General features: G+C 43.2%; 1 protein-coding gene across 2 annotated transcripts in view; it reads left to right on the forward strand.

The window, feature by feature from the left end:
- EPM2A (EPM2A glucan phosphatase, laforin) overlaps positions 1–12,301 on the forward strand; it is a 100,534-nt gene extending 88,233 nt beyond the window's left edge. The window contains exon 4 of one of the 2 annotated variants that reach the window (XM_088024237.1): positions 10,072–12,301. In XM_088024237.1, the coding sequence (XP_087880363.1) occupies positions 10,072–10,349 (278 nt within the window). In that variant the 3' untranslated portion in view covers positions 10,350–12,301. The remainder of the gene's footprint in view (positions 1–10,071) is intronic. The other variant, XM_088024238.1, reaches the window with a different exon arrangement.
- Positions 12,302–12,564: the final 263 nt, after the last annotated feature.

A 12,564-nucleotide genomic window follows, 5' to 3' on the forward strand; every position in this document is an offset into this window, starting at 1 on the left:
AACACCCTCCAGTTCCATCCACGTCATTGCAAATGGCAAGATCTCATTCCTTTTGATGGCTGCATAATATTCCATTGTGTATATATACCACATCTTCTTTATCCATTCCTCTATCGATGGACATCTTGGCTCTTTCCACAGTTTGGCTATTGTGGACATTGCTGCTATAGACATTGGGATGCACATACCCCTTCGGATCCCTGCATTTGTGTCTTTGGGGTAAATACCCAGTAGTGCAATTGCTGGATCGTATGGTAGCTCTATTTTCAACTGTTTGAGGAACCTCCATGCTTTTTTCCAGAGGGGTTGCACCAGCTTGCATTCCCACCAACAGTGTAGGAGGGTTCCCCTTTCTCCACATCCCCGCCAACATCTGTCGTTTCCCGACTTGTTAATTTTAGCCATTCTGACTGTTGTGAGGTGGTATCTCATTGAGGTTTTGATTTGGATTTCCCTGATGCTGAGCGATGTTGAGCACTTTTTCATGTGTCTGTTGGCCGTTTGGATGTCTTCTTTGCAGAAATGTCTGTTCATGTCTTCTGCCCATTTCTTGATTGGATTATTTGTTCTTTGGGTGTTGAGTTTGATAAGTTCTTTATAGATTTTGGATACTAGCCCTTTATCTGATATGTCATTTGCAAATATTTTCTCCCATTCTGTCCATTGTCTTTTGGTTTTGTGGACTGTTTCTTTTGCTGTGCAAAAGCTTTTTATCTTGATGAAATCCCAAGAGTTCATTTTTGCCCTTGCTTCCCTTGCCTTTGGCGATGTTTCTAGGAAGAAGTTGCTGCAGCTGAGGTCAAAGAGGTTGCTGCCTGTGTTCTCCTTTAGGATTTTGATGGACTTCTGTCTCACGTTTAGGTCTTTCAACCATTTGGAGTCTATTTTTGTGTGTGGTGTAAGGAAATGGTCCAGTTTCATTCTTCTGCATGTCACTGTCCAATTTTCCCAACACCATTTGTTGAAGAGACTGTCTTTTTTCCATTGGACATTCTTTCCTGCTTTGTCAAAGATTAGTTGACCATAGAGTTGAGGGTCCATTTCTGAGGTCTCGATTCTGTTCCACTGATCTATGTGTCTGTTTTTGTGCCAGTACCATACTGTCTTGATGATGACAGCTTTGTAATAGAGCTGGAAGTCCGGAATTGTGATGCCGCCGGCTTTGCTTTTCGTTTTCAACACTCCTCTGGCTATTTGGGGTCTTTTCTGGTTCTATACAAATTTTAGGATTGTTTGTTCCATTTCTTTGAAAAAAGTGGATGGTATTTTGATGGGGATTGCATTGAATGTGTAGATTGCTCTAGGTAGCATTGACATCTTCACAATGTTTGTTCTTCCAATTCATGAGCATGGAACATTTTTCCATTTCTTTGTGTCTTCCTCAGTTTCTTTCTTGAGAATTTTATAGTTTTCTGAGTACAGATCCTTTGCCTCTTTGGTTAAATTTATTCCTAGGTATCTTATGGTTTTGGGTGCAATTGTAAATGGGATTGACTCCTTAATTTGTCTCTCTTCTGTCTTGTTGTTGGTGTATAGGAATGCCACTGATTTCTGTGCATTGATTTTATATCCTGCCCCTTTACTGAATTCCTGTATGAGTTCTAGCAGTTTTGGAGTGGAGTCTTTTGGGTTTTCCACATAAAGTATCATATCATCTGCAAAGAGTGAGAGTTTGACTTCCTCCTTGCCGATTTGGATGCCTTTGATTTCTTTTTGTTGTCTGATTGCTGTGGCTAGGACTTCTAATACTATGTTGAATAGCAGTGGTGAGAGTGGACATCCTGCCGTGTTCCTGACTTTAGGGGGAAAGCTCTCAGCTTTTCCCCATTGGGAATGATATTCGCTGTAGGTTTTTCATAGATGGCTTTTATGATCTTGAGGTATGTACCCTCTATCCCTATACTCTGAAGAGTTTTGATCAAGAAAAGATGCTGTACTTTGTCAAATGCTTTTTCTGCATCTATTGAGAGGATCATATGACTCTTGTTCTTTCTTTTGTTAATGTATTGTATCACGTTGATTGATTTGCGGATGTTGAACCATCCTTGCAGCCCAGGGATAAATCCCACTTGGTCGTGGTGAATAATCCTTTTAATGTACTGTTGGATCCTATTGGCTAGTATTTTGGTGAGAATTTTTGCATCCATGTTCATCAAGGATATTGGTCTGTAATTCTCCTTTTTGATGGGGTCTTTGTCTGGTTTTGGGATCAAGGTAATGGTGGCCTCATAAAACGAGTTTGGAAGTTTTCCTTCCATTTCTATTTTTTGGAACAGTTTCAGGAGAATAGATATTAATTCTTCTTTAAATGTTTGGTAGAATTACCCTGGGAAGCCATCTGGCCCTGGGCTTTTGTTTGTTGGGAGATTTTTGATGACTGCTTCAATTTCCTTAGTGGTTATAGGTCTGTTCAGGTTTTCTATTTCTTCCTGGTCAATTTTGGTAGTTGATACATCTCTAGGAATGCATCCATTTCTTCCAGGTTATCTAATTTGCTGGCATAGAGTTGCTCATAATATGTTCTTATAATTGTTTGTATTTCTTTGGTGTTGGTTGATCACAACCAACTCTTTATTCATGATTTTGTTGATTTGGGTCATTTCTCTTTTCTTTTTGATAAGTTTGGCCAGGGGTTTATCAGTCTTATTAATTCTTTCAAAGAACCAGCTCCTAGTTTCGTTGATCTGTTCTACTGTTCTTTTGGTTTCTATTTCATTGATTTCTGCTCTGATCTTTATTATTTCTCTTCTCCTGGTAGGTTTAGGCTTTATTTGCTGTTTTTTCTCTAGCTCCTTTAGGTGTAGGGTTAGGTTGTGTATTTGAGACCTTTCTTGTTTCTTGAGAAAAGCTTGTATTGCTATATACTTTCCTCTTAGGACTGTCTTTGCTGTATCCTAAAGATTCTGAACAGTTGTGTTTTCATTTTCTTTGGTTTCCATGAATTTTTTTAATTCTTCTTTAATTTTCTGGTTGACCCATTCATTCTTTAGTAGGATGCTCTTTAGCCTCCATGTATTTGAGTTCTTTCCAACTTTCCTCTTGTGATTGAGTTCTAGTTTCAAAGCATTGTGGTCTGAAAATATGCAGGGAATAATCCCAATCTTTTGGTACAAGTTGAGGCCTGATTTGTGACCTAGGATGTGATCAATTCTGGAGAATGTTCCATGGGCACTAGAGAAGAATGTGTATTCCATTGCTTTGGAATGGAATGTTCTGAATATGTCTCTGAAGTCCATTTGGTCCAGTGTGTCATTTAAAGTTTTTGTTTCCTTGTTGATCTTTTGCTTAGATGATCTGTCCATTTCAGTCAGCGGGGTGTTAAAGTCCCCCACTATTATTGTATTGTTGTCAATGTGTTTCTTTGCTTTTGTTACGAATTGCCTTATATAATTGGCTGCTCCCATGTTAGGGGCATAGATATTTACAATTGTTAGATCTTCTTGTTGGATAGACCCTTTAAGTAGGATATAGTGTCCTTCCTCATCTCTTTTACAGTCTTTATTTTAAAATCTAGTTTGTCTGATATGAGGATTGCTACCCCAGCTTTCTTTTGGTGTCCATTAGCATGGTAAATGGTTTTCCACCCCCTCACTTTCAATCTGGGGGTGTCTTTGGGTCTAAAATGAGTCTCTTGCAGACAGCATATTGATGGATCTTGTTTTTTAATCCAATCTGATAGCCTGTGTCTTTTGATGGGGCATTTAGCCCATTTACATTCAGGGTAACTATTGAAATATATGAATGTAGTGCCATTGTATTTCCTGTAAGATGACTGTTACTGTATATTGTCTGTGTTCCTTTCTGGTCTATGCTGCCTTTAGGCTCTCTCTTTGCTTAGAGGACCCCTTTCAATATTTCTTGTAGGGCTGGTTTTGTGTTTGCAAATTCCTTTAGTTTTTGTTTGTCCTGGAAGCTTTGTATCTCTCCTATTTTCAATGACAACCTAGCTGGATATATTATTCTTGGCTGCATATTTTTCTCGTTTAGTGCTCTGAAGATATCATGCCAGTCCTTTCTGGCCTGCCAGGTCTCTGTGGATAGGTCTGTTGCCAATCTAATGTTTCTACCATTATAGGTTACATATCTCTTCTCCTGAGCTGCTTTCAGGATTTTCTCTTTGTCTCTGAGACTCGTACGTTTTACTCTTAGATGTCGGGGTGTTGACCTATTTTTATTGATTTTGAGAGGGGTTCTCTGTGCCTCCTGGATTTTCATGCCTGTTTCCTTCCCCACATTAGGGAAGTTCTCTGCTATAATTTGCTTCAATATACCTCCTGCCCCTCTCTCTCTTTCTTCTTCTTCTGGGATCCCAGTTATTCTAATGTTGTTTTGTCTTATGGTGTCACTTATCTCTCGAATTCTGCCCTCGTGATCCTGTAGTTGTTTATCTCTCTTTTTCTCAGCTTCTTTATTTTCCATCATTTGGTCTTCTATATTGCTAATTCTCTCTTCTGCCTCATTTATCCTAGCAGTTAGTGCCCCCATTTTTGATTGCACCTCATTAATAGCCTTTTTGATTTTGATTTGGTTAGATTTTAGTTCTTTTATTTCTCCAGGAAGGCTGTCTCTAATAACTTCCATGCTTTTTTCAAGCCCAGCTAGTATCTTTAAAATCATGATTCTGAACTCTAGGTCCAACATTGTACTAATGTCTGTATTGAGTAGGTGCCTGGCAGACGGTACTACCTCTTGTTCTTTGTGCTGAGGTGATTTTTTTGTCTTGTCATTTTGTCCAGAGGAGAATAGTTGAATGAGAGAACAAAATGCTAACAGGTTAACAACGTCCCCAGCAAATATACTCTAAACAAATCAGAAAAGACCTGAAACCAGGGGAAAAGAAAGGGAAAGAAAGAACAAAGAAAGAAAAAAAAGAAAAAGAAAAAGATAAAAACAAACAAAAACAGAACAAAACAAAACAAAACAAAAACAGAGTATGATCAAATATGATCAGGCTAGTGCATAGATCAGTGCCACACACTAGATTTTGGGTGTATTTTGGTCTGTTAGAAGAAAGTGCCTCCTAAAATTTTAAGGAAAGAAAGACTTATATATGTACAAAATAAGGGTTGATACAATGAAGGGATGGAAGATGACTGTAAAGATGAAAATTATAAAAGATTTTATAAAAGGAATTGATAAGAAGTTGTTTGAAAAAAGAAAGAAGATTTAAAAAAAGAAAAAAAGGGGAGAGAATGTGATCAGGCAGGACACTAGAACAAAGCCATACACTAGTGATTTAGGGTATATTTTGATCTGTTAGAAGAAACTGTATCTCAAAATTTTAAAGAGAGAACAACTTATATATATATGCCAAAAATAAGGGTAACTACTATGAAGGGATAGAATATGACTCTAAAAATGAAAAATATTTTTTTTTTAAAAAAAGGGATTGATAAGATGGTTGAAAAAGGGAAAATTAAAAATTAAAAAAAACAATTAAAAAATTAACTTTGAAAAACTAAAGAATCCTGGTAAAAAAGCCATGAATTCTATGTGCAGTATTCCCCTAGCGCTAGAGTTCTGCCATTCTCATTGATCGGTAAACTTGGTCTTGGCTGGCTGTTCATGCTGATCTTCTAGGGGAGGGGCCTGTTGCCATGGTTCCCAAATGTCTTTGCGGGAGGCAGAATTGCCCCGCCCTTGTTGGTGCGGGCTAAGCAATCTGCTTGGGTTTGCTCTCAGGAGCTTTTGTTCCCTGCAAGCTCTCGGTACAGCTTTGGAGGACAAGAGTGAAAATGGTGGCCTCCCAGTCTCCGCCCAGGGGAGCTGAGAACTCGGGGCCCCGCTCCTCAGTGCGCCCCCAGAGAAAAGCAGTCAATCACTCCCGTCTCCCCGGTCTCTAGCTGCACTCCGTGCTCACCCGGCCTGTGACCGAGCGTTTCTATCTCTGGCACCCTACTCGGTGTGGAGTCTCCAAACCCAGCAGATCCCTGTGGTGCGCTCCCGCGCAGCTCCTCCTGGGGGAGGAAGGGGGGGTCTCCCCGGATCTGCCGCTTGTTGGGTCCCTGGCGGAGGAGCAGTGGCCCGACTGTGCCACGGATCTCGGTTTATGGCCACCCCGAGCTGAGAGCCCGCGCCTCGGCTCCGTCTCTGCAGCCGGCTTCCCCGCTCCGATACCTGGGAGCTCTGCTGCACTCAGGCACCCCCGGTCTTTCTGTGACCCCGAGGGTCCTGAGACCACACTGTCCGCGAGGTTTCCACCCCCCGCTTAGCCACTGGAGCGACGTCCCTCAGCGGAGCCGACTTCTAAAAGTTCCGATTTTGGGCTCCGCGGCTCTAGCACTTGCCAGAAGTGGCCGACGGAGGCCCCCTCCCCCACCATCTATCCTCCCGAATATTGCCTCGGATTCACTTCTCCGTATGTCCTACCTTCCAGAAAGTGGTCGCTTTTCTATTCAGAGTGTTGTTGCTATTCTTTTCTTCGATCTCCTGTTGAGTTCGTAGGTGTTCAGAATGGTTTGATCCCTATTCAGCTGAATTCCTGAGACCAGACGAAATCCAGGTCTCCTTCTCCTCCGCCATCTTGCTCTGCCCCCATGAAATGTTTTGTTAGACCTGCACAGGTTTGAAAATTTTCAACTTAGCTGTCAATAGTTAAAATTTGGAATATTTTATATAGAAATTCTGGATTTCGGTCTTACCTTTAGGTATTATCATTTTTATGAATGGAAACTTTTCATCTAATTAAATTCTAAATGGAGCCTAAATAAATGAAACATAAAAAATTAGGGGCTCTTGTTGACACTGTGCAAGCTCTGATTCTGGGTACCCTCTTTTTATTCCTTGGTGGGTTGTGTATTAGCTCAGGCTCTCTAGAATGGGTTTTCTAGCAGAGGCATGTGGCCTACTGGGCACAGAGAGCCCCTCTAGGGCAGGGCAAAGGGGCTAACCCCCAGGGAAGATGTTGCTCTCACCTGGGCTGAGAGCAACAGTGTGACGGGGTAGGTGGGGGATGGAGACTGACTAAGAACTCATATTGAGAGCATGGCGGCCAGCAGGTGCCCCTGGCCAGGCAGGTTAGGGAAGGGCATTAGTGTAGTGGTTAAGGCCAGAGGCTTTGGAGTTGGGCTGGCTGGGTTTCAGTGGCCCTAGGGGAATAACCTTGGGCAGATATCCTTGCCTCAGTTCCCTCAGATATAAACTGAGGATAAAAACAGTACCAACCTCATAGTTGTTAAAAGGTGATTGCAAATGAACTATTACCTGCACGGTGCTTAGAACAGCACTTGGCAGGTAGAAAAGACTCAGTAAATGTGAGCTGTCACCCATCAAAGCAAAGTAATTTGTAGTCCCTAGAAATCAAAATAAGCAAGAGCTCCAGTGGCGGTCAGGCTGATCCTGGACCCCGTCCTTGTCCGGCATCTTTTTTATGTTATTGAAGTATTTGTTGACAGTTCTTAAGGGGGTGGCCAAGTGATTCTAGGAGAAGACCACTGAGGGGTGAAATCTGTGTTTAAACTGGGAGCCTTCTGGAACTTCCCAGAGGCAGCTGTCACTTACCTTCCAGGATCGCATGGTTGAGGTCACAGAATTCCAAGCTCACACCCCTTTTCAAACTTTTCAACTTCTAAACTGTGTGCATGCCTCTTGAAGAATCTTTTACAGATAAAAAGGAAAGGGAGAGATAGTGCATCATTTGGGCCATTTGATGCAGACCCTTCCTCGGGGAATCTCTGGCCAGAGAGCAGGTAGGGGGGAAGGGATCCTGATGGGTCCATGTGAACCCTGGTTTGGGCAGGTCGGTGACACTGAGGCTGCAGAAGCAGAGCCCCGGGGGCTGGGACTCTGCTTCCAGAAGCTCCTACTGCACATGGCCCACTGTGGTCTGTTTGTACACTGGGCATTTAGTGAAACCCCATGTTAAAAATACTTCTCGGAGATAAAAAGTATAGCACAGGGAGTAGAGTCCGTAACCTTGTACTAATGTTGTACGGTGACAGATGGTAACTACCCTTACTGGGCTGGGCGGAGCGTACAGTATAGAATTGTCGGATCACTGTGTCGTACGCCTGACACTATCATTGTATGTCCACTATATTTCAATAAAAAATGTTTTTTCCTGCTCATGTCCTGGAAATGTACATGGTAGGAGGAGAGGCATCTGTCACAGCGAACTTGGCCAGTTATGCCAGCCATGGCAGGAATAACCTGGCTGCCCAGGTTGATTGGTGGTCGTTCCCTTCCCAGCCGGTGTTAGTGGGGCTACACCTCTAACACCCCTTCAGCAGAACAACAGCCTTGCACATGGGCAGGCCTCATCCATATTGGCAGGATTGCCAACATACTTTGAAAGTTTTGCCTCCTCTGATCTCCCAGCTCAAATGGTGCATCAACTACACGGGACTCTCCCTGGGACAGACAGTGAGACGTCTCTCTAGTGCATAGGACCTCCTACACTTCGTTCCATTTCTGGTGATATTTTACTGCCGCTGAGGGAGTGCCATGAGCAACTGACTGTGTGGCATGCCCATCTAGCCCTACCCTCAGAGTACCCTGAAACCTAGTGAGGAAGAGCAAATCAATGGTAGTTTATGGCTGAGTTTAGACTCTGAGAAATCAAGCGGCACAGGGGAGCTAGTGGGGCTCCCCTTAGCTGCCCTCAGAGATCAGGCAGGGAACGTGAACGTAGGGCGATAGGCAGCAGGGAGAGATGGAGCCTGAGGAATTGCCAAGTGTGTCCTGACTAAAGGCATTCCAATTAAAAATGTCTCTACACTGCCGTGTGGGACCTGTAGCTTGAGATGCCTTGGTAAGACAGATGGATAGAGCACTGGCAGCAAAATTAGAATCTTATCTTGGCTTCCCATGTAGATTTTCTGCTCCTAAGTCAGAGCAGGGTGAGCCTGAAGCTAAGGTAGACCCACCCCGGATGGAGTGGTAACTGAGAGGGCCTTCAAACCACGATGGGGTCTTGTAACGTCTGTCCTTCTAAGGTGCTGACGCCTGATTGCCGTGTGTTGTGTTAGCCCTTAAGAGGCACTTGGCATTTTAGAAGAGGATATTTAAAGAGGGAAGTCTCAACTTCCGTGAGTGGCTCTCATGACCTCCTGGCTCCATTCCACCATGGAATTCTAGGCCTCAGGATCTGCAGTAAAATCATTTGAGGGGGGAGTTTTCCCCACCTCTCCTGTCATCCAGTGGGATGGCAATGTGAAGTGCCATTGTGCCCTGTGTGGTCGAGAACACAGAGTAGCTTGTGAATGTCAAGTCATGGGTGCATAATCCAGGACTCTCTACAGTTTTCCTCTTTCATCCCCTTTGAAGTAATTTGACCATCGTCCCCACCCCCCACCAAATCCACTAACTGTCTTTGCTCTGAGAACCTGTGTGCAGAAGAAATTCCAGGCATCTTGGCATTTGATGGCTTTAGGAGGATCTCTGCCTCATGAGACAGGAGTCTGGCAGGGCTGAGCAGAGCATTACATATCCTATCAGGGTATAAGTGAGACATTTGATCACCTAATAATCAAAATAGTAGTCATGAGGTAATAATAACCATAATCACAATTGACCAGTAAAGGAGAAATGGAATCATTTCAACACTCACTGTATCATGAAGGAATAAATGAATGATCACATGTGTGCCAATTAATGTTCACCATCCCATTGGCCAAATGAAAATTGGCATATGTTGAGTGAATAAGATTGACTCCTTTAACCAGTATGGACTAATTCTGTGTTTTGCATTGATCTTGAAGATCTGTTTGGATTAAAGAAAGTCAGGGTGAAATCCTGTAAATCTCTGCCAAATCTGAGCAAGCCTTTCTAATGGATGTAAAAATCCATTCTTCTGACCATAGGGAACAGTTAACTTTTCTTTGAAAGGAAATGTGCCCTGATGCAGAAGTCCCTCAAAGCAAAAGCCAGGGAAGGTTCAGAGCTGACCCACTGCCTGTGGAGTGTTCTTCCTACTTTATTATTGTCTCACCTTTTCCGTCAAAACAAAGGAATGGAGCAAGCTCTCCTATCCCTGCTCCCCCTGCTGCGCTGACCTCATCGGGCACTGAGGAGTTGTCCTGAGTGCGATATTGGGCTTTCACTATTCATGTGTCTGTGCTTTCTCAATCCCAGGCCGAGTGCAGATGCTGCCCCAGGCGGTCTGTCTCCTGCATGCGCTGCTCGAGAATGGACACACCGTGTACGTTCACTGCAACGCCGGGGTCGGCAGGTCCACCGCGGCCGTCTGCGGCTGGCTCCAGTACGTGATGGGCTGGAATCTGAGGAAGGTGCAGTACTTCCTCATGGCCAGAAGGCCAGCTGTGTACATTGACGAAGACGCCTTGGCCCGGGCAGAAGAAGACTTTTTTCAGAAATTTGGGAAGGTTCGTTCTTCCATATGTGGTGTGTAGGTGGCCCATCTGCCTCCCCAACCTCCCAATTTCCTTAGGAACCCAGTTTCCTTAGGTGATGTTAGTAGAATGACCTAGAAACAAAGATTCCACCAGAACTGAAAAGACCGGTCACTTGGCTTTGCCTGCAGCCTGCCCCCATTTGTCTGGGGCTGACTTTCTGTTAATGCTTTGGTCGAGTTGTATTTTCTTTGAAGTATTTTTACAGAGGAAGCTGTGACAGACTGACACGTGAGAAAAAGCCACAAGCAAATTGGACTGTGCAGCGTTCTAGCATCGGATGGAAAAGGAAAGTGTGCATTTGTTTTATCGCGGCTTAACGACCGCACCTTCTCGTGGCATCGTAATGTGACCTGCGGAACAAAAGTTGGATCCGTAGATGTGACCACTCGCGTGTTGATGCATGCACATACATATGCACAGCTTTTCTGCTCAATTGAACTGAAATGATACAAGGAGAGCTGGCCAGTTGCCAAAGAAGGGAATATGGGTAGAAGCGTGGACCATGCCAGGGGAGGAGCTCCCATGACTGAGAAGTGATGGCTTTCTAGACTTGGTGTTGGCATCCTGCTTCCCCAGTGTTCCAGTTGGTTCCAGGGCATGACCTTCTGTACCCACAACCCTGTGTGACAACCACAGTGGAGTTATTGTCTCTTCCTTTGGTTTAATTGAGGCTCAACGAGCGTAGACAGCTTGCCCAAGGTCTCATGGCTAGTCAGGGACCAGCTGGTGTTTAAAACCCACGCTTATGTGACTCAGTGCTTTCAACACAACTTGTTGATTTTCTAGCACAGTGTAGTGGATTCTGTTTCTCTCTCAGAGTAAGGTCAATTTTTTTGCAACAGTTTCTACAGTGAGAAATGGAATAGCCTTCTGATTAGTTGCCAAGGAATTTAGGAAAGTAGCTCTATTTTGTGCAACCCAATTTAAAACACGGTGGGCTGTCTCACCCCCAAGAGGCCTGAGCCATAGCTTACCGTACCAGAAGAGCCCCAATCCGTAGATAATTGTTACACAGCTTAGGAGTGGTCCTGTTTCAGCCCTCAGTTTAAAACAGTACACAGTTATTGCGCCTCCAGAATATGTAGCTCACTACCCTAGGTTCCATAGGAAGTACAAAGATGAACAAGACTCTGCCTTCAAAAAGCTCACAAGCCCAGAAACAGCTCGGTGTTCAATCAGCCATGCCACAGGATTGATCTATGCATGATATACCAGAATAGGGGAAGGAGAAGTACCTTTTATCGGAGAAGTGCCTTGTATGTGCCAGGTGCTTTTCAACTTTAATTGAACCTTCACAGTACCCTACGAGGGCAGTTCATTACCTCTGATATATAGCTGAGAAAACGAAGGCTCAGATAGTTCAGTCGACTGCCCAGGATCACACGGTGAAGAAATAGATCAAATGAGATACAAAGCTAGGTTTGTCTAACACCCCTGCTTTTTCGATTAAACTGCAATGCCTCCTTATTTTTCTGCTCCTTTTTTTCTTCATAATTATTTATTGATAGATACGAGAGACTGTGAATTAGGAAGTATGGCGGATAAGGATGACACAAGTTAAGTTCCACTGGAGTTTAGAGGAGGCAGACATGTCTGTACTGTGGGACTCGGGGGGATGGCTTTTGATTTATCAGAGAATGCTAACAGCTCGCCTTTCTCCTGCAAGTTTACCAAGTTAAATTTATAAGCCAGGATTGAATATTATGAAATCTAGCTCCCTTGCTAAAAATAAGTAGAGATAACTATTATATCCAAGTAACCCATTTATGGTCATAATGTGTTGTGTAAAACTTAATCCTGAAATGGAATATTTCTAACCAATTTGTGTGTGTGTGTGTGTGTGTGTGTGTGTGAATTAGTTTAATGCCTAAGAAGCTCAGCTATGTAACCTCCACTATAGAAAGACCTTTCCGGGTGGATTTTCCTTTTTCTTCTGATAGGAAAAATCAGTTTAGGGCTATTAAAGAATGTTTTGGAATAACCTCTTTTGTCCTCAATAAATGGATGGCCAATGTATTTCAAAATTACCTGGAATTTTGCTGAATAAAAGCATTAAAAATGACCTCTGATTATAGGATTAAAACTTTTTTTATTAGTCTGAAATCTAAAAAGTTTCCTTGAAAAAACAGTCAGCTGAGCTAAATTGTTTTTCCTTGTGCTCTTATTTTCTTAATTGCTGATGAAAATTGGCAGTTACAGGGCAAAAGGAAGA

The sequence above is a fragment of the Eumetopias jubatus genome, unplaced genomic scaffold (genome assembly GCF_037043125.1).
Source record: "Eumetopias jubatus isolate StellerSeaLion01/CBP00866 unplaced genomic scaffold, mEumJub1_p1.0 scaffold_6, whole genome shotgun sequence".
Classification (NCBI taxonomy): domain Eukaryota; kingdom Metazoa; phylum Chordata; class Mammalia; order Carnivora; family Otariidae; genus Eumetopias; species Eumetopias jubatus.